The 21,434-nt window shown below is 38.7% G+C and overlaps 2 protein-coding genes and 1 non-coding gene across 8 annotated transcripts; 1 reads left to right on the top strand and 2 right to left on the bottom strand.

The window, feature by feature from the left end:
- Positions 1-648: 648 nt before the first annotated feature.
- trnar-ucu (transfer RNA arginine (anticodon UCU)) lies at positions 649-722 on the bottom strand. Its single transcript has one exon. It is a non-coding gene; the product is annotated as a tRNA-Arg (tRNA).
- Positions 723-1,203: 481 nt separating this feature from the next.
- Positions 1,204-8,144, bottom strand: il13ra1 (interleukin 13 receptor, alpha 1). Of its 6 annotated transcripts, none has more exons than XM_076972897.1 (11): positions 7,907-8,144; positions 6,142-6,275; positions 5,505-5,682; positions 4,839-4,938; positions 4,526-4,707; positions 3,977-4,101; positions 3,555-3,705; positions 3,247-3,346; positions 2,961-3,051; positions 2,173-2,273; positions 1,204-1,221 (listed from the first exon to the last, which is right to left on the bottom strand). In XM_076972897.1, exons 1-10 carry the CDS (start codon positions 8,094-8,096, stop codon positions 2,175-2,177), a joined length of 1,350 nt encoding a protein of 449 aa, XP_076829012.1. In that variant the 5' UTR covers positions 8,097-8,144; the 3' UTR covers positions 1,204-1,221; positions 2,173-2,174. The 6 variants fall into 6 exon arrangements, 4 of the variants coding, with proteins under 4 accessions (XP_076829012.1, XP_076829011.1, XP_076829010.1 ...); XM_076972896.1 differs by lacking the exon at positions 1,204-1,221 and adding an exon at positions 1,229-2,049; XR_013120938.1 differs by lacking the exon at positions 1,204-1,221 and having other exon boundaries at positions 1,229-2,273; positions 3,555-3,724.
- Positions 8,145-18,002: 9,858 nt separating this feature from the next.
- Positions 18,003-20,939, top strand: LOC143475146 (uncharacterized). Its single transcript, XM_076972894.1, has 3 exons — positions 18,003-18,090; positions 18,180-18,235; positions 18,329-20,939. Exons 1-3 carry the CDS (start codon positions 18,071-18,073, stop codon positions 20,620-20,622), a joined length of 2,370 nt encoding a protein of 789 aa, XP_076829009.1. The 5' UTR covers positions 18,003-18,070; the 3' UTR covers positions 20,623-20,939.
- Positions 20,940-21,434: the final 495 nt, after the last annotated feature.

The following is a 21,434-nucleotide window of genomic DNA, read 5'->3' on the forward strand; positions in this document are numbered from 1 at the left end:
CCCACATAAAAGAGACAGCGACGTGTTTGTCTTTTATTCCTTCCAGAGATTTTGAACAGTTCATCTAAATAAATTATTGCGTTGCGTCCTCTGGTGGAAATGATGTTTAAGGGCATTAGGATTGCAATAGAAAACGACGAGCACCTTTCATAGTTAGGCTAATAATCCCAGGGAAATGGCAGGTATAAGCTACGTTTGTAATTGCAGGAGTTGTACAATTTTTTATGTACAACTAGTTCACACATTTAAATTCATAAAGTGTTCTCTTTTCAAATATACTATAATCCCTATTAATCCTTTGCTCATTTAAAATGTAAAACCTGGTTTATTGCAATGTTAGACTTTATATGCGTTGTCACCCTTGCCGCCTTTTTAACGAACATTTATTTACATTTACATAAAGAATTTACATATTTTACTTGAAAATTATTTAGACCTACACCAGTTACCCTATTACATACATTCACATTTTTTTCTTGTGGAAGTGAATTATTTAGACAATTTCAACACGTTCAGTTAAATCACGGTTTTCTCATAATCATCCTTCAATTTACCCTCATCATCTAGTCTATTGCTGGCTACTGCCTTTACTATGATTTAATGATGACCAAAATAAGACCCTTTTTAAAGAACATGTCCGAGGCGGATCATCTCTGCCGGGACTCGAACCCGGAGCCTCTGGATTAGAAGTCCAGCGCGCTATTCCATTGCGCCACAGAGACTAAGCCAGTTTCTCGTCAGCTAGCACGCTTTAGATACACACAACACTCAGTATCTCCTATCTGCATCCTACAGCATCAGGACCACACTTGTCGAAAAGGACAACCGCTAGATGGCGCTCCGACTGCATTTAACTTTAGCTACTGCCATCATAGCATACGTCAACCATGAACTCGCTTCAGGGAATCTCCTAGCACTTAAAACATATCTTAGATTTTGTATTAGATTTGTTTTGTAAGTCGCCATTCTCATTTCTTCTGTAAACACAAATCTACCTCGCCAAAACCCCCCTATTATCCTGACTATCAGTATTGCTGATGTTTTGTCAATTAATAATAATAATGTTATAGCAACATTGCAATAACAACAGTACTATTATAACAATAATAATATTTTAATGATAATAATTAAAATAATATTACCATTGCTGTCATTTGGTTTGATAACATAAAACAACTTTCTTTAATTTTCTGGGAAATGAGGAGACCTGTGTTGTCAACTCTGTGAAAAAAGGGATGAAGAACAGATTCACTTTCTATGGGTTGTGTATACTCAGATTGTGACAGAACGTGACATGGGCAATGGCTTAGAGGGATGTAAAGATTTCGCTAATGCACTATCAGTACTGATAATGCAGGCGTAGATCAACATTTGAATGTCTGTTTGGTAAAGGGAAATGAGGGCGCACTTACGCACAGCACAGAGCACTAAGTGACCACTTGGGAGTGCATTTAGCCTTTACTTGTGAATCTTTTATTGGCAGACAGTAAGACAAACCCAAGACATTTTACTGCAACAATAGAAGCCTTCATAGTTCAAAGCACCTTTAAAAACAACATAATACATTTGCTCTCCAGATGTGAGAAAACATAAGATTGAGCAACTTATAAACAGTGTCTAAAAACGTTTGAAAATGTGCTTAAATATCTGTATGGACTTCCCAAGCCTCACTACTGAGGCTGAGGTGGAGCTAGCAGTGGATGTGATAGCGAGACAGCTGCAGTTATACCTTTACCTCTATACGTTTATGTGTGTGTGTGTGTGTCAATAATAATATTCCATTCTCCCATGTAAAAAACTTTTAAAAAAATCTGTCAAGCCAAATACTGAGACAAGCAACAGGTGTGACAAAAGTCACAGATGAACACACATAGAACAACACTCACAAACACACACGCGCACAGACACATACGAACCCAAAGCAAGAGTCTGGACAGACCGCGACAGTAATATTCACATTTGAGGCTCCTGATTCTAACCTGGAGGTGCCAAGGCCTGCCATTATGCTCGTCTGTACTGTGGTAAATCATTTATGAGCAGTGCATTCTTCTACAGTACAAGAAAGGTAATAAAATAAAACTTTTTACTGTACAAATTTGAACAATACTGTCATACTATCAGGCATGCCTTTCTGGCTTTATTATTTTTATTACACATAGAGTGAAAACATACTTTTATCCTTCAAGGTGTAGCAGTGTAGACTTTGGCTCCACATGTAGCTTTGCCTCCACCAGCTCTTCTGAAGGTACATAGAGTTGACCCACATGAAGTTCCTACAGCGCAGAAGAGACCCACATAATGCAACAGCAGTACTGCAACTTAAGCCTAAAGCCAGTCCCAAGACACATTCTCAACATATGATATGGACAATTTACAAAACATACACAGGGATGTAATCAGTGAAATTGGTATTGAGATTTCGTTAACACTTTACATTAAGTGTTCACTTACTAACGTGAAGTAATGCATTAGTTAACATGAACAACACATGAAGTAAGACATTAACAATAATTAATGTCTTATTTAACAATAATTAATGTAGTGTTTTAGTTTGGAGTAAAAGAGACTAAAGACAGTATGGACACATTTCAGTTCCTATGCTGATAGATTCTGGATATTTCCAAGTTACCCATTACTTATGTAGGTAAATCAGTACAATGTAATATATTCCTTTAAGGTTGCACCAAAAAAAGTGCAAGCAACAAAGAGCCACAACAGGAGCCTCAACTGTTACATGTTTACTTAACGTTAGTTATTGTTAATGTGTTACTTCATGTGTTGTTCATGTTAACTAATGCATTACTTCACGTTAGTAAGTAAACACTTAATGTAAAGTGTTACCGAGATTTCTTTTATACATCTAATCAACATGAATATAAATGTTTGAGTAAATCTTGTAAATCATTGCATTATGGGTATAATATTTATTGTAATAAAATGTAGATGTGATCACAGATTACCTTAGACATTTTATTTTCTTTGTTATCATTAAACATGTCTCTGAATAACAAAGATGGTTCAGGTACTTTGGGCAGAATTTTATCCTTGTGTCTGTGGAGAAAGGTAAGATCTTTATATTGAGTACTAATAATTGCTAAAGAGCAAGGAGAAAAGTTCACCTTTCTAACATATACAGTATGGTAATAAAAACCAAAGTATTATTATTTATTTATTTATTATTTTGACCAAACAAAAATCCTGAGGACTAGGTATTGAATGGGGTGAATTATGAATTCTGAACATTACCTTCTGAATAACATTAGAGCAATGATGAGGCAGCAAGATATTGAGATGGGGATGACTATGGCAGCTGCCTTCACTAACAAGTTCGGATCATTATTGGCTCCTATGAAAGGAGTATGGAATAACTTATTAACAATGAATTGTTTATTTCATTTATTTAGAAGTTTTCACTTAAAAACAAGCTGCAACAAAAAAGAATAATTGAAACAATATTAAACAGTAGCTGAGAATGTGGTGTAAATGCAGAGCTGACAAAGTAGTGTCATATGTAGGAGCAGAAGGGAGATGATTGATTGATTGAGATACTGTACCATATTCCTTAATTTCACTCCAGTCACTTGCTCCACTGCCACAAAATTCTGTGTAATTCGCCTTCACTCGCACTCTGTACTGGCAGGATTCATCGTATGGTACATTTACTGACCAATTTGAATCTTTCACTGCTGTATACAATTGACCATCCTGTGATTTAACAAACAGACTACCATTTTAAAATAAAAAAAATCTTTATAGAACATATAATAATGCAGTCATAGCAGATACATTTGACAATATATTCTGCATTGCAATTTTAACGTCAAGGTTAAAATGTTAAAAAGCTGCATAGCTAATTTAGTGGCTAGAATGTTGTAAGAACAGCCCAAATGTTGCACAATTCAAACGGAAAAGCAAACAGCAAGCATTTAAACAAACATGAGCATGCACATAAAGAAAACATCTTGAAACATCTCACCTCATTGCATTTACTAACGTGAACGTAATATAACCAACAATTCTCTTTGAAATTTGGATGGCTTGATTGAATGACAAGATTATCTCCTTTCATAGTGATGTTAAATTTGGGTGGCTGTGATGTCACTTCAGTTGGATGGAAATGCAGACATATTCAAACCACATATTCACTACCATATATAATATCCCCTTACAAATTCACACTGGTAAGTGGATTTAAATTCACTACTACTAGCTTTAATGAGTTGCTATAATTATATTTTCATTAAACCTTATTGATCACAAATAAGATACATTTAGATTGACCATCTTAGTAAAGACACAGTAGCTTATGAAGGTTTACTTATGATAAAGTATATCACCAGTGAAATTATTCCCAATTACAATGAATATCCACTAAACTAATACAAGCACATAATTCAGACAATGTACTCTATGTATGCACACAATTTAAAATGACTAAATGATAAACATAGATTAACATAAAGGGCGTAAGGACTACTGAGAAGTGGCTCTGAGAGAGATGGGGAAAGAAGAAATGAATGCCTACCTGAATCTCCTGGGTTTCTCAAAAACATGTTCTTAATGGGGCGGCCTTCATACGATCCAGTGAAACTAATGTATAACATATCATATGACAGAAATTCTTCACCATATAGGTGACATCCTGTCCTTGTGTGGCCGTTACCAATGTAGATGACACATGGCTGTAGGATGTTTTCTGTTTTGTTACTTTTAAAAGAAACAGTAAAGAAGAAGAAGGGGTTGTGCTTGCAAGATCAAATGCAAAAGCAATAGATAACCAAAAATGGGTAAGAAATAAGAACACCGGAAGAAGAGATATTCTGCTAGCTGCCTCTCACTTGTAAAAGAACTGGAGATCAGGAGTCAGAGTGACTACATTCCAGGTACAGTTCATCTTCTCCACAGCATAATACGTACAACTCACGTTACTCACTAAATCTGTAAAGCAAAAAAAGAGAAGGGTTTTCTCTGTTACATGGCATACAAGAAGTGCAAATCACACATGTTTCTTGAGAGAGGGAATTTTCAAAACCACCTTTTTAAAACAGAGTATTTTCAATATTACTGCAACTTACTGAAGTACAATGCTAACTATGATGATCTCAGTTATGGAAGCAGTGAAAAGCAGCAGCATATAAGAAAAACAACGATATACTCTGTGGATACTTTATTAGGTACACCCATCAAAGGTAGAGGTCTCCCACTGGTGTAGTAAGTCTGTTTCAAACATTGATACTTTGTTTCAAGATACACTAGAAACTTCTGTATAGAGCTGGAATGGGAAGACAGCTGTCTCTGAGATGCTGGAACCACAACAGATGACACCAACAATTACACCGTCATCAAAGTTGGTCAGATCACACATGCTGACCTCTCTAATCTTTGATCCAACCACATATAAATCTCTTGATCATTCCAGCACCAGAAGGAGAATATTTGCATTAGAGAGCAAGTGTACCTAACGAGGTGGTGACAAATGTTGGCTTGCTTCATATAAACATCACCTTTTGGTTGAGGGATGTCTTTATAAACTTTTTCACTCTGTGTTTTGTTTCCACAGTCCTGAAATTCTGTACTAATGGCAACACACTTTGCATCGATTGCATCAAATATGTTCCATGTGTAACTCAACTCCTCTGTTGGCCATTCACGTATATATGATTTCATTTCAGGAGGACATTGCTGTTGTGGGAATCAGAACAAATCTGGGTGTTAGAAACATTCTTAGGGTATAATCCACAAGCTACACCCACTAAATACATAGCACATGTCTTAAATGTTTTAAAATGTAAAAACAGCCGTATTAAAAGCCACATCCAGAAATCACTTTAAGTAACTAATTATTTACAAGCACTATAACATCATCTCCAGTTTGTAAACACACACACACAAAAATCTTACTCAAATAACTGCAGGTGTTCATTTTGCTCTGCTTTTTGTTATATATCTGTATTAACGTCTAAGTAGCCTACATCAAAAATTGAACCACTACAGTACTCATACATACATATGCTTGATTAGGATACTGGATGTAATATCCTTAGATTATTTGCAAATGTAATTAAAAACTGTTTGAAAATGTTGATTGCAAAGTGACAGAATACAAGTGTAATCTGAACATGGTCACTGTGGAAGACTCACCGTGGAATATAGTTCAACATTGTACTTTACATTACACCCAGTGTCTAAGTCAGCTTGCTCACTCCACTGTAATGTCACAGAGAAACTGCTGGCGTTCCAAGACACATTAAGATTTTGTGGTTGATGCAATCCATCTTCAATAAGAAAACGTGCAGAAAATGTGCTGTCAATTTATGTTACGATACATCATATGTTACGAATCAGAAAAAGAACACAAAAGACCACAGAGAAGTCACTTTGACACTCAGCTTTAACATTAAATCTTTTTGAGGAATTTTGAATTGTACTAGTTGGACTAGGTACAGGTGTCACGTTGAGGACCCCGGCCCCTCCCTTTTGGGCGTGTTAACGTTGTCCACGTGCATTGTCTGCGTCAGTGGATCTCCGTGGTTATGGTTATGTCGTGTGATAATTGTCTCACCTGTGACTCGTCTCGTAATCACGTGGGGCTAATGTGGTTTGTCTATTTAATGTGCGCTCGTCGTTGTCTAATGTCTACATGTGACAAGAGTCTGTTTATGTTCTACGTGAGCTCTTGGCAGTACGAATGTAACGGTTAATGGGCCGAGATTAACGTGGTTGGTTAACAAGCAGTGGGCAGAGATTTCCAAATATTGCACGTTCATCCCATATTGCATAGTTCATGTACAACAACAAAACCCAAACTTTTATAAAGTTATTAAGGCCATCGGTTAGAAGCGTGTCAGTTCAAAACCCTTTTAGGATTATGTCAGATGGCACACATGAGCAGAACTCTCTGAATGTACTATTCCATGTTTGTTCATGCTTCAAAAGCAGCAGAACGTTTATGAGTCATTCTGCAGGTTACTCAGAGCGGTTTCTCTTGATGCCAAAAAGTAAAAGGGAGTTTAAGAAACAAAAACAACAAAAAATATGCCCTAAGACACTGCACTACATTAAATGTAGCTATCTAGACTACGCGTAGTGATCTACGGATAAACTCCACCAATTATGTTGGTTATTTTTAATTTTTTAACTGCCTTCAGAAGAGTTTTGAGCTGCGATTCTACATATGAGCAGTTATGCTATATAAGAACTAGAGCATGAATGCAATCATTAGTGCAACATCTAATCCTCTGCGATACATCGTCACTGTAATTCCTGAGAACAGCCTCCGACGAAATGCCACTATTGTGTAATCAGTTTTTGTAAGTGTAACGATGGTTTGAGTTCGAACTCGGCGATTACGACAAATGAATTCACAAAACAGTGCCTACAAAGTACAAGAAATAATAAGTCCAATAAAAAAAATGCACCTTATATTTATAATTAGAAATTACTTAGGAGTTAATTAGGAATCACTAATCTGTCTGAAGCAAAAACAACTAACTAAAGAGCACAGCTTGAAAACTGAAAACAGTGGTCCTGGAAGCTCTTTATGAATATAGACTATATCCTTTTTATGAATAATGGTTGAATAACAAAACCAAAACGAAGAATTTATGAAACGATGCCAACGATGTAATTTCAACATAGGTAAAGAAAATGTAAGCCTATTAAAGTGACTCATAGCGTATGAGTCCAATAGGTTATGTAAACAAAGTATTTGGCATTCCCTGTTTATTTCCCGAGTGTATGAACTGAAAGGGAAATGGATAACGTCACGAATTATGAGGAAATAGAACAAACCACCCCGCCTTCTTTACTCTAAATCTACACATCTACTAGTGTTACTAGCCCACGACGAAGACAGAGAAAAATAAGGGCAAGACATATAAAAATAAGTTCAAGACATAAAAATTACCTGATACGACGTCGACTACACCGCACATGAGAGAGAAACAAGTTATTAAAACGATAACCCAATATCCGCTAAACATTTCTGGTTGATATTCCACTATGTTCTGTGCTAGCAGTGTATTCCTAGTAAAGTACAAGGTTTTGTCGCGCGGGATGTTTTTTTTATCAGCTACGATCTGAGGAGATGTACGCATTTCCAAGATCTGCTCAGAGAGCTGTTCAGTGTAAAACTTACTGTGAGGCGTGTTAAGTATGCTGAAGTAGGCTGTCCTTCAGGAAACGCAAACTCACAACTCCGACTGACTCATAACTGTTTAGACGGCATAACATTCGGATTTTGCGTTTTACGGTAGCCTATAATACTTCAGATAGATTATACTAATAAGGAATAGCTTACGGTTAGTCCATAACAAAATTATATGCATACATATTCAGACATCTATAGTTATTCTTAGTATCTTAAAATGGACATATCGCCCTGACATCTATCTCAGGACAAGCTTCTACAAGTATGTTGATCATAATTTCTAGTAAAACATCTGGGGAGGCACAGTTTATCTTCTCTCACAGATTACGTCTCGTTAGTCAGATATGCGTGAAGACAGTGGTAGGCGAATACATAAGCAATTTGTTCACTGGAACAAGGTGCATTTGAACAGCCATTGGCAATGCTAGGAACATACTCATGAATTAAGAAACCAGTTACGCTGGATGCTCCACAAGCTGTGGCAAAGTTAAAATTACCCAATCTTCAATCTTTATCAAATATATTAACTCTCATACTCTGTATGGCACTTTGAGTAATATAGAGTAGCCAATAGGCTAAAACACTGCAGTAAATTTATTTTCCATAACAACTGAAATCTAGCGCATTCAAAATAAAGAACCAAAAAGACCCCGAAAAAAGCAGCAGGAAAAGCACAAAGTGTCAAAGCATTCAGAGATTTTCAAAAGTCGCAAAATACAAGGCCAAGTCACGTCACGAGTCTTTATGCTGGAGTCTAAGTCACCTTATGATTTTTAGGGTGCAGTCTAAGACACGGCACGAGTCTTTAGGCTAGAGTCAAAGTCAAGTCACGAGTCTTTATGCTGGAGTCTAAGTCACGTTACGAGTTTTAGGTTTGAGTCAAAGTCAAGTCACGAATCTTTAGGCTAGAGGCCAATTCAAGTCAATACCAGGGGGGTATTCCACGAAGCGAGCTAACTCAGTAAGCCGGGCTTTTAAAGACAAGCCTGGCTCATTTTGCTCAAATTCGGTTCCACGAAAGAGGCTAGACTTGAGCCTCGCTCACATGGCTGGATTACTGACCGGGCCAGAGGGGCCAGCGCCCAGGGGCCCTTGAGGTCAGGGGGGCCCTGGCCGAAAACTTTTTGCGATGCCTATCAACATTTATGGTACAATATATTTTTATTTCCGAGGGCCCTCCATTTTAAGGATCCTCTGACTATTAGGGACTTTGACCCCAGGGCCTCTTGGGGGCCCTAGCCATGCTTTTGGGCCCTAGCCATGCTTTTGGGGGCCCTAGCCATGCTTTTGGGCCCTAGCCATGCTTTGGAGGGCCCTAGTCATGCTTTTGTGCCCTAGCCATGCTTTTGGGGCCCCTAGCCGTGCTTTTGGGCCCCTTAGGAAAATGGATGAGGCGTTGTGGCACTGCTCTGACTTTGACTTATGGCTATTAGGGGTCCTAGGAAAGAGGGGGGCATATTTTTAGAGGGCCCTGGTTATGAGAGCCCCTACCAGGGGGCCCTAGAGAAGAGCAGGGCATACCATTAGAGGGAGCCCTTGATCACGAGGGCCCCTGCTACGGGGCCCTTGACTTCCATAGAAGTCGTTTACCATGGCTCCTTGACTTTCTAGGGACCTACAAACTCAGGCCCTTACTTAATGCTTCTGAATTTGTATTGTTTCAAAATTATTATGTTCAATTTCTCTTAAGCGCAGAGACACAAATTAATTTAGCAATTTTGCAATTATTTAAATTTAAGACAAGCAATTTGTCTGATGAATGCTATCTTTGACACTGATTAAATTGAGTGAATTTGGCCAAGGGTGTGATTTCACTTATGTGAAAACAACAAGCCATTTGACTAGTTTCATGTTTCCCCTTTAATAAACAACAGTAAAGAGACCAGTGGTCACTCTAGTTCTGAAGGAATGCACGAAAGGAAAAGTGCCTTTTCATACAACAGAACTGCAAGCTAATTTTACTGAGTAGCACAATTTTGGTTTGGTGACAGATGAAACAGCAAGTGGTTTTGTTGTAGTTGCTGTGGCTGCGTATGCGTGTAACCCTTTATTTAGTTTGAGGATCATTTATTGGAAAATATATTTTATTCAGCTTCATATTCAATGACCATTCAATGACAGTTTGACATGACTTGACATGCTTCAAGGCAGTGTGAAGGGGTCTTGACAATAATGAAACTTGATTTAATATCATTAACACAGCATTTTTAATATACTCAAAACCTTTCCCCTGTCTCCCTCTCCATGCCCCCCCCCCCTCTCTCTGTCTCTCTCTCACACACACACACACACACACACACACACACACACACACACACACACACACACACACACACACACACACACGCTACCCCTCCCCCACCCTCTCACTCAGTGGTGAAAAATTGTTACATTGCCATAAATTCCCACGGGGGCTGAGCCAATCAGGTGTTGCGAGAACTTCCAAGTGAATATGCAAGTTCTATATAAAACCCCCTGCCAGTATCAAAACTCCTCACATTCAGACAGTTCAGCTTGTGAACTTGCTCTGTGCTTTTACTACAACTTTTACCTTGCTATTACCAGATCAGCAACCAACAGCCTTTTTAAAGGCTCATTGACCTTTATACTGCAGTATATTATTTTATAATATATATAAATATTTTTATATTATATTATACTATACTATATTGCATATATTCTGTTACATTCTTTTTATAGTCTTTTCAAAGGCTTATATATTATATTACATTACATGATATAATATTACATTACTATATTTACTATTGTCACGTTACGGTCCCCGAACCCTTCCTTTGGGGCGTGTGTTAACGTTGTCTGCGTCTATTCGTCTGTGTCAGTGTATCTCCGTGGGTGCGGGTGTGTCTTGTAATTATCTGTCTCACCTGTGGCTCGTCTCATCCTCACGTGGGGTTGATGTGGTCTGTCTATTTAATGTGCGTTCGCGCAGTGTCTTGTGCTCGTCGTTGTCTAAAGTCTGCACGTTGAGTGTATGTGCTTCAGTGTTCTCGTGCGCCATTACGCAATATCTGTTGTTATTAAACGTAACGTTTGCTACGTAAGCGGGGATTCCGTGTCTCGTCCTTGGCTGCGCCCGAACGTTACAACTATATTAAACTTTGAAAGGTTCACAGCCTTTTTCAAGGCTAGTGTAACGTTGCTAACTAGCAACTCACAGCTTTTAAAAAAGTTTATTGTTATTTGCATATTACATTATTGATAATAGTAGAAGTGTAAGCTTTATAATAGTAAAAAAAAGTGCGCGTGTGAAAAAAAATTAATAAAATTGCGCGTGTGAGCATGCATGTGTGAAAAATAAAAAATGTGTATGAAAAAAAAAGTGCGCGTATAAAAAAATAAATAAAATTGCGCGTGTGTGAGCATGCACGTGTGAAACAAAAAATAATAAAATGCGTGTGTGGAAAAATTGTGGAAGAAAGTTCGCGTGTGAAAAAAAAGGGCGCATGTGAAAAATATATATAAAAAATGGCTGTGAAAAAAATAATTTAAAAATGTATGTGAAAAAACTTTGCGTGTGAAAAAATAAATAAAATTGCGCGTGTGAAACAAAAAATAATAATAAAATGCGTGTGTGAAAAAAAATTGCGCGTTTAAAAACATTTTTTTTTTTTGCGCGTGTGTGAAAGGGGGGGGGGGCTGTGCAACCCTTTGCCCAGGGGCCCAGACTATCCTTAATCCGTCCTTGACTCTCGTTAAATGTCTACACCTCTTTCAATGTCTGTGTGACAGAGTTAGTTATCCAGGAGCAGGGCTAGTTTATTAGAGATCATAAAAGGGGCCAGAGGCTAGAAGGGTGGTCAGATGAAAACAGAACAGTAACCAGAACAAACAAGACTTTAAGCACACCGGGGCAAGGCAAGGCATGAGAGAACCAGGGACAGAAACGGATCATACACAATGTTAACAGAATGATAAGAGACAACAGCTTGGTAAGCAAACAGGAAGTTTGGCAATATTTCGCAACAATATGACGGTTTCCTAGAAACTATATAGAGTGACTAATGAGACACAGGTGTGGCCCATGAGTTAGTGCTCCAGTGAGAGCGACCTCTGATCCTGGGCAGATTCCTGCCCATTGTTTGTTTACCATTCCTTTTTTTTTCTAGTTTGAGCGGTCTAATTTGTAAAACACTCTATTAAGATGATATTTTGAAGTTGTTCAAAAAAGTCTGACTTCTTCAGGTATCTTCAAAAAGCAATTTGCACAGAGTCATGTCATTAAACTCCTGGCCCCATCACTGCACACTTCTCTAGACACTATCTTAGACATTAGTCCTATGGGCCCAGCCCTGTACTTCATAACCTGTACTCCATAATATCTCACATGAATGCCTCCAGTGTTTCTATTATTAGAAGCACCTGGGAAGATGATCTCAATATAAAATAATAGGATGAACTTTGGGATGTTATGCTCTCTCAGAAACATTCCTCTTCAATCAGCCCTAGATATAGTGTGATCCAATTTAGGGTGGTATACTCTATACATATATTAAAATCCAAGATTGCCTCCTGAAATCGATTCTACTGGTCACCATTGTAAACAGGCACCTGCATCACTGCTAATTATGTTTTGGTCTTCTATATGCCCTTCAATATCCATTTCCATCCATATCCAATCAGACCTTTCTGGCATCTACAAAGATCTTACTCCAGTTAATGGTTTATTTGGCATTGCAATAGAATGTACATCCCTATCCACAGCTACCCCATTCCCAATGCACTAGCAGATGCTTCTTTCATAGCAATGTGTTTAATTCCTCTCTAACTAGCCCCTGAATAAGAGATATGATGCATTATCTTACTTTAGACTGAAATGAAAGTTTATATTCTTAATGGAAACCATTATTGTCCTATGTGGGTGGTCTCTCCTCTATACCCATTACCTTCTGCTTTATTCTCTTAGAATACATTAATACATTAAAACATTACATACATATACTATACATATAATACATTTACATAAAATAATTTAAACATATAAAAAAAAAACCACATAAAAACTCATTGCAATTATCACCTTAATGTCACTCTGAGCCACGGCGAAATGGTAAACATTTATTGATGAACAATTGCTAATTCTCAAGTGGGTCTCAAGATATTTGAGTTAATTTAAATGTTAGGTGAATAGAGTGAACATGTTGCTGTTATAAAGGCCTTCGCTGCCATTTGTCAGAAGTGCATGGACATGTCAATGTGAAAATGAACAGTAATCACATGGCACCTTCTCTGAGGTGAATGAATTGGACTTAAAATTTCTAATGTCATATTGGCATATGGTTGTCATGTAGCCCTCTTATGTCATGTAGCCACTATATAGAGTGCTACAATTTGAAGTTAGAGGAAGTCCCAATGATGGTATAAAGCAGGGGTGCCCACAATTTTTCAGCTTGCAAGCTACTTATAAGATGACCAAGTCAGAAAGATTTATTTTTTAGCGGTGTGTGTCTATCGTTGATGGTGGGGGGGGGGTGTGTGTGTCGATCGTTGACAGGGGGGGTTTGCGTGTGTCAAATTCTAGACATCAGATTAGCTATCGTGTATGTCAATCAATATACAACCGTCAGCCGATAGCCTGTCATTCATCCACTACTGTTTAATGTCATGCGATCGACCCACACTTCGACATAATGGGCACCACTGGTATAAAGCATACCAACAATTTAGAAAGACATGTCCTGCATGCAGGACATGCAGATTAAATGACAGGACAAAGAAGAACTCAAAAGCAGAACTCAAAAGATACCACTTCATTATGGCAATATAAAAAAATGTATGGGATGTGACTGGATATAAAATATAAAAGGCATCAAGTGATGTTTAAATGTTTGGAATAAGAAATCAGATATTTGATTTTCTCTAAAGTACGGTACTGCATCATATCTCTTATTCAGCGGCCAGTTAGAGAGGGACACTAATTTATCATTTAGAAATATTAAACACAATCAAAACATCTATGCACATAGTAATTCTGAATCCACCCTTTGAAACACAACATTAAACAAAAAGTGATTTCTTCAGCTCATGGGATAAACCAGCCTACAAAAACACATCTCAATTGAAGGTGGATGTTTAAGTACTAAATACATTCTATTGTGAAATTGTTAACTGTAAGTTACTGCAAAAAATGGATCTGACTAAAAAGAAAGTCAAAAGTAAAAAGGTTCAATGCGTGATGCACCCAATGGTTGAATCAGATCACTGGTGTTGGTTTTGACTAGAAAACTAGATGTTTTACCACCATCAATCCATCCATTCATTTATCCATGTCCAGGTCGTGGGGGCAGTAATGTAAGCATGTTTATTTCTGTCAAGTAAAACATACATATATTACAGTAACAGGAGAAACATACAGTACATACACTAAGTTACTTCTTAATTAAGTAAACCAATGACGTTGCTGCTGTATTTGCTGCTCCTTTGTTTGATTCCCAGACCTGAGGCCATGACTGAGGTGCCCCTGAGCAAGGCCCTTAACCCTCAATTGCTCACTTGTATAAAAAAAAGATAAAAATGTAAGTCACTCTGGATAAGGGCATCTGCCAAATGCCATAAAATGTAAATGATTTCCAGGATCTTCCCTTCTCTGGGTGACCCAGGCTAGAAGCAAAAGGAATGCAGAAACTATCAATCCAGACAAGAAGTAAACCTTAGAATTTTGTTTGTATTCTGTCCAGGTGATACTCACAGTAGTTCCTGTGTCAGGGAAGGGCCAGGCATGCACACCTCTGGCCACCAGAGGTCCTCATCAGTGGAATCAGTGATCTCCATGGTGACTCATCACTCACCTGCCTCCTATCAGTCCCTTCACCACATTATACAACATCTACAGTGACTTCCAGTCCTTGCAAAATATTGCCACAATTTTTCTGTCAGCACAACAAGCTGTTTGTTATTACTGACTAATCTGGATTCGGACTACTTTCATGTATTTTCGTGTGTATTTTTGCTTGCCTGTATTGTTACATTTGATTATAGTTTTTAAACCCAGCTGTCTTGTTTCCTGTTCTATCGTTCTCCATAAATTGATCCTACATATGGACCATAACTCAGTGTCTGAGTCTGTGTCCCCACATCCTGAGGCACCAATTAAGTTGCTCGTTCCACATTTCCTGGGTCATTTGATTCCTTGTAGTCATCATTATCATCATCTTAATTTACATACCACATTTCCAGTCCTGGAGGTTGCTTCACAATCTATGCAGAACATGAGACTAGAGATATGAAACACAGATGAGAACAAAATTACTTCAAAGATGAATACATTTAACACAGTGTCAGGTTACTACAGTAAAGTTTTTATGGATGACTACTAGAGAAAAGAGAGTTAGTATTACAGTGTAAAGTCAAGTATATAGAGCTTTTTAAAACATGTTGTCACAAAGCAACTTTACAAATGTTTGGGTCCAGATCCCTAATGAGCAAACAGTGGCAAGGAAAAAAATCGATCTGGGCGAAATCCTAGGAGATCTAATCTACATTTTACTAAAATATAATATTGCTCAACTGTGACACATACTTTCCTCATCAGATGCAGAGAAATTGGTCTCATCAATCTCCATCAAGATTGGATTACTGTAATGGTCTTCTAACTGGATGCTCCAAAAAGTCACTAAATAAAATCCTACTAAAGTGATAAATGGTCTGGCCCCACAGTATCAGACTGAACTCATTGCATATTATATCACAATCTAGGTTAAAGTTTTACTTACTCATTTAGCTTGCCTTCTGTAGGTAAAGGTGCAGAGTTTGTAGAGTTTTCTGGTAATTTGTGCAGCAATATTGATTAGTTATTGAATAATTATAAGGGACACATCCCTGAAATTTCAGGCAAATATGTATTTTTATAACTGGAAAAGATGAAAAGATGAAATATCAGTCTCATTACCGAAGGTGAAGCTCAGAGTCTGCGCAATGACCCAATACCACTGTTTGAAATATATTTGCCACAGTAATTGGTTTAATGAAGAAATGCTAATTTTATTGATTAATAGATATCAACAATTAAACGTTATAATGCATACGACACATGAGGTCGAAACTTGGTTTCGGTTCAGAGCGTTAATCTAATTATTGACTGAATCAGAGGAAAGACAAACCAACTGAAGTTTAACTATGAAACAGAAAAGTCCACAGAATGAAAATGGAGGAAAATGCCTTATGGATAAAACTATTAACTGGAAGATACTGGTGTGTCTTAGGCCCCTTAGGTGTTAACTTAGGCCCCTGGATATTTACAGGTTTTTAACAATTATGCCCCAAATAAACCAACTACCACAAATGAGGCCATTATTTCATTTAACAATGGTAACACCTCTGATTATAAAAACAGTATTTTTGATCATCAACAAAAAAGAAACAAGATATCAACGTTTGTCTAAATCATCTGCTATTTTTCGCAGAACCTGGGACAATCTCTTATGTGCCATTTAGTTAGTCTACATACATTATTATTATAGTTGGACTTCCGGACCTTGGCATCATGAAATATTGCCAGACTGGACTTCTTTAAATTTTAATTTAATACCCCTGCTTTAGATGATAACGATCTTATATATAGCAATCTTAATTTCAGATTAAAATGATACTCAGTAGTAGCGTAATTGGGTTTAACATTGATTAAATATCCAAGTTTCACTTTTTGAATGGAATTACTGAAATAAATGACCTTTTTCATGATATTCTTATTTTATGACCAGCACCTGTATGTATGAAAGGTGCTATACAAATATAAAGACAAAGAAAGAAATAAGGAATGTATTCAGCTCCAAATATAGAATATATACTATATTTTTGACTAACTTGTGCCTTAAATTAAATCTGTGATTTCTTACAACCAGATTTCAGATGTTTTCTTTTATTACTTTAAAGAAATATCTTTAATGTTTAACTCAGGAACTTTGTGCACTTCTGTGCTTACACTAAAGGGGAAGATTTTAATCTCATGTGCTGTTAAAGTGTGTGTTTTATTTTCAAAAGAAAGGATAAGATCAATAAGAAGAAAATAAAGCAGGACATGAAAAGTGTCAGTACCCAGTATCCTTTGTATCTGGGTTTATATTTGGGAAATACTTAAATAAAATAAGGTTTTCTATTGTTCTTATTTAATCTTTTTATGATCATGCTTGTGGGTAAATGAGGAATTCATATGGAAAAAAGTATCGTGCTTTTAGCTTTTACCTTGCTTTATGGTGCTTTGCAGTCAGATGACAAATAAATGTGTCTTTGTCCATAATTTCTTGAGAAACTCAGATATATTTATTTAGAAAAAATAAATTCAAGATGTGCAAAAAACCCCACAAAACAATGGCCAAACACATGCATATATATAGGCCTTATATATACCAACAATAACCAAACTATGAACATGTGGATGGTCTATCCACGTAACATCCAGTATCATGCTTTTACTTTGCATTATGGTACTTTGTCCAAAGCACAGATATATAAAAAAATGTTTGTTGGCTCTATATTTTATATTATTTTATATTATTAAAAAAATAATTTCTTTATTTGACCTTTCAAATAAAGAAATATAAACATGCATACCAACACTAACCAAACTATGAACGTGTGGATGGCCTATCCAAGTAACAATCAAACAAATGAACAAACAAAATGGAATTGGACATTAAGGCTTGCACAGTAAATATAGCCTCTGGTGCTAATCAATATTTCTGTTAAAGCTTAATATCACTAGTTACTTTCATGGTCTTGTTATTCACTCATTAGTTCCCATAATTGGTTAGATAGATCAACGAGTTTGAACAGGTGATCCTTATCAGCTAACTTTAATTAGATGGTTAAAAGTAGCACTGCTCCTCTCTGCTTATAGGGTTCACAGTGGAAAGGAAGTGGTGGGTGAAGCTGGGATTTGAGGGAGCCACACCCTGGTTTAGCAGCATGATGTGGTGGAGCAGAAGGTAACCATATGGCTGGAGTCATTTGTGATGTTTTCTTGTCTAAATTTATGTCTGGTTTTAATCATGAAGTTGATCCTCTTCCCTTATAGGTTTTGGTTACTTCTTACTGCAATATTAACTCTGAGGGATGCAGAGAGCTATAGAGGTAAGGAACTGATCAGATCAGACTATGGATATTGGTGGTTTGTGGTTGATCATAGTTGTGAATAAAATCTTTCCTTTTTTCCCCCACTGCAAGAATGGAACAAAAACCCTGTCCATCACTCATATGATGTACCAGAATTGGCTTATGTGGATCAGCCAGAAAAAGTGACATACCTACCTTATCAGGCTTATCTGGAAGACTTCAGTGTTGCTTCCATGCAAGGTAGCTCTGTGACCTTTCAGCAAGATCTGGAATCTGATGAGGTTGGTCAGTTAAGGTGGGATCCTAGCAGTGAAATGGGCTCTTCCAAACTTCTGGTTGAAGAGGAACCTCTGGCATACCAGTCTATGTTCCAAGGAGGTGAGGGATTTCCGGGAGTATTGACTGAATCCCAGATGCTGGGGTCTTCTGGCAACAGTGAAAGACTGTTTGAGGGGCAGACCTTTGAGAGTGTACCAAGTACCCCAGAGTTTTCTAGAAGCTTCTTTCAGGAAGGGTATCTTTCCCAAGGGTCTCTTGATGACTTTGACTCGTACAATGGTCAAGGTTTCCCAAGTCCGTACACTGGTGCATGGGTGGATGAGACTCATGTCCAGTCTGATCCTATCTATGAGGGAAACTACAGGGCTCCATACATGGGCCAGTCAATGTACATTCCTTCAGAGATGCACCACCCTTTTAAGGGGGTTAATTCCCCCTCTCGACACCAAGGCCACCCCCAGAGACACGTGCATCCTTTACATAGCTGGCCAGTAAGCAAGCCCCCATCTTTTCTACCACAGGTGAAGGTGAGCCTTTCTTCTTTGGCTGGTGACAAACCTGACCTGCAACAGTCTGCCAAGGGTTCTCAACAAAGTGGCAGCAGACCTCCTTATGGGGATCATTCTTGGGTTGGAAGCACAGATGGTTCCCAGATGTGGGGTTCAACTACCAGCCATCATACAGGCAGGAATGATGCACATAGCAGCCATAGCTTTCCTGGACACGCGCAATTCCAGAATGTGCATAAAGGCAAGGCCCCTGGCCCTGTCCAGCCCTCAAAACCGCATGTCCACTCCCATAAGCAGGGTCCTGGTGTGACAACTTCTAGCCATCATACTGGCAGGGATGATGCACATGGAAGCCCTAGCTTTCCTGGACACGCACAATCCCAGAATTTGCACGAAGGCAAGCCCTCTGGCCTCCACCTGCATTCAGAACCGCAAGGCCACTCTCATATGCCTGGTACTGGTATGACTAGCTCCAGCCATCAGACTGGCATGGATGCACATAAAAGCCATGGTTTTCCTGGACATGTGAATCCCCAGGTAATGCATGAAAGCAAGCCCTCTGGCTCTCACCGGCATTCAGAACAGCAAGGCCACTCCCATATGCCTGGTACTGGTATGACTAGCTCCAGCCATCAGACTGGCGTGGATGCACATAAAAGCCATGGTTTTCCTGGACATGTGAATCCCCAGGTAATGCATGAAAGCAAGCCCTCTGGCTCTCACCGGCATTCAGAACAGCAAGGCCACTCCCATATGCCAGGTACTGGTATGACCAGCTCCATCCATCAGACTGCCACAGATGATGCACATAAAAGCCATGGTTTTCCTGGACATGTGAATCCCCAGGTAATGCATGAAAGCAAGCCCTCTGGCCTCCACCTGCATTCAGAACCGCAAGGCCACTCGCATATGCCTGGTACTGGTATGACTAGCTCCAGCCATCAGACTGGCATGGATGCACATAAAAGCCATGGTTTTCCTGGACATGTGAATCCCCAGGTAATGCATGAAAGCAAGCCCTCTGGCTCCCACCGGCATTCAGAACAGCAAGGCCACTCCCATATGCCAGGTACTGGTATGACCAGCTCCATCCATCAGACTGCCACAGATGATGCACATAAAAGCCATGGTTTTCCTGGACATGTGAATCCCCAGGTAATGCATGAAAGCAAGCCCTCTGGCTCCCACCGGCATTCAGAACAGCAAGGCCACTCCCATATGCCAGGTACTGGTATGACCAGCTCCATCCATCAGACTGCCACAGATGATGCACATAAAAGCCATGGTTTTCCTGCACATGTGAATTCCCAGGTAAAGCATGAAAGCAAGCCCTCTGGCCTCCACTTGCATTCAGAACAGCAAGGCCACTCCCATATGCCGGGTACTGGTATGACCAGCTCCAGCCATCAGACTGGCACAGTAGATGCACATAAAAGCCATAGTGTTCCTGGACACTCCAAATCCCAGCATGTGCAAACGGGTAAGCCCTCTCACCATTTTCCACCTTCACGACCCTCTGCCCGAACCCTAATGTGGGGTTCTGGTTTGACCAGCCATCAGACTGGCAGTGATATTGCACCTTGGATCCACAGCCGTTACGGCCACTTGCATTCATAGGGTTCAGACCAATTGTCATTGTCCAGCTTCTACCAGCCTCTGGCACAGGCTGCCCAGTCCTGGATTCAGGATGCTGTAGACTGATTATGACCAATATGCTATAATGTTCAACTGCAAAAGGCTGGTGTCCTCATTTGGCATGTAGGGGATTGTCCAAAGGACTCTGTAGCTACTCCCATTGCTTTGAACCACAACTCCATCATGTAGGCACATGTAGTCCAACCAACATCTTTCACAACTCTGGTTTGCTGCATTCCTGATCTGGAATACTGAAAGTATTTAGAATGATTATGTTCTCCAATAAAAAGTTTTCCATATTGCTGTCTGTGCTTCAGTTCTATTGTATAATCTTTAAAAACTGCTTCAATGGTCAAATATCTTCAGAATAATTTTGTAGTGGTTAATGCAGGGGATGTAACAATCTAATCTGGTTGTTACCCAGGATTCTTGATTGGCACTCATGTCTGCTCAGACTGTGAGACCAGTAGGAGGCTTCTAATGAAGCCTAGGGTATGTGAGGGTGGAAATTCAATGTGCATGGAAACCTTTTCTGACAAGCCTTTAAATTCTACTGCTGATGCCATTTTTGAAGTCACTTTGAACTCCTCCTGTACATGATGAACCAATGGTCATTTTGACTTTTGCTTAAGATGAAGGAAGCCAGGAGCACATGTTGCTTGACTTGGCACAATTTGAGTACAGACTCCATGTTCTAGGGTTAATTGTTATAACTAAACTACATTTAGTAAACTGACACTTTAATTTCATGGACATTTTTACATAATGGAACAGGACATTCAATAATAGATGGG

The sequence above is a fragment of the Brachyhypopomus gauderio genome, chromosome 14 (genome assembly GCF_052324685.1).
Source record: "Brachyhypopomus gauderio isolate BG-103 chromosome 14, BGAUD_0.2, whole genome shotgun sequence".
Taxonomy (NCBI): Eukaryota; Metazoa; Chordata; class Actinopteri; order Gymnotiformes; family Hypopomidae; genus Brachyhypopomus; species Brachyhypopomus gauderio.

What these genes read in the sequence shown, in the direction of transcription:
- il13ra1 (XM_076972897.1), bottom strand. Translation starts at nt 8,096, where the DNA reads ATGCGTACATCTCCTCAGATCGTAGCTGATAAAAAAAACATCCCGCGC. An exon ending in ATGTTGAACTATATTCCACG is followed by an intron (nt 5,683 to 6,141) that starts GTGAGTCTTCCA and finishes TTCCCACAACAG; the next exon opens with CAATGTCCTCCTGAAATGAA. An exon ending in GAGAAACCCAGGAGATTCAG is followed by an intron (nt 4,102 to 4,525) that starts GTAGGCATTCAT and finishes ATCCAACTGAAG; the next exon opens with TGACATCACAGCCACCCAAA.
- LOC143475146 (XM_076972894.1), top strand. Translation starts at nt 18,071, where the DNA reads ATGATGTGGTGGAGCAGAAG. An exon ending in ATGATGTGGTGGAGCAGAAG is followed by an intron (nt 18,091 to 18,179) that starts GTAACCATATGG and finishes CTTCCCTTATAG; the next exon opens with GTTTTGGTTACTTCTTACTG. An exon ending in GGATGCAGAGAGCTATAGAG is followed by an intron (nt 18,236 to 18,328) that starts GTAAGGAACTGA and finishes CCCCACTGCAAG; the next exon opens with AATGGAACAAAAACCCTGTC.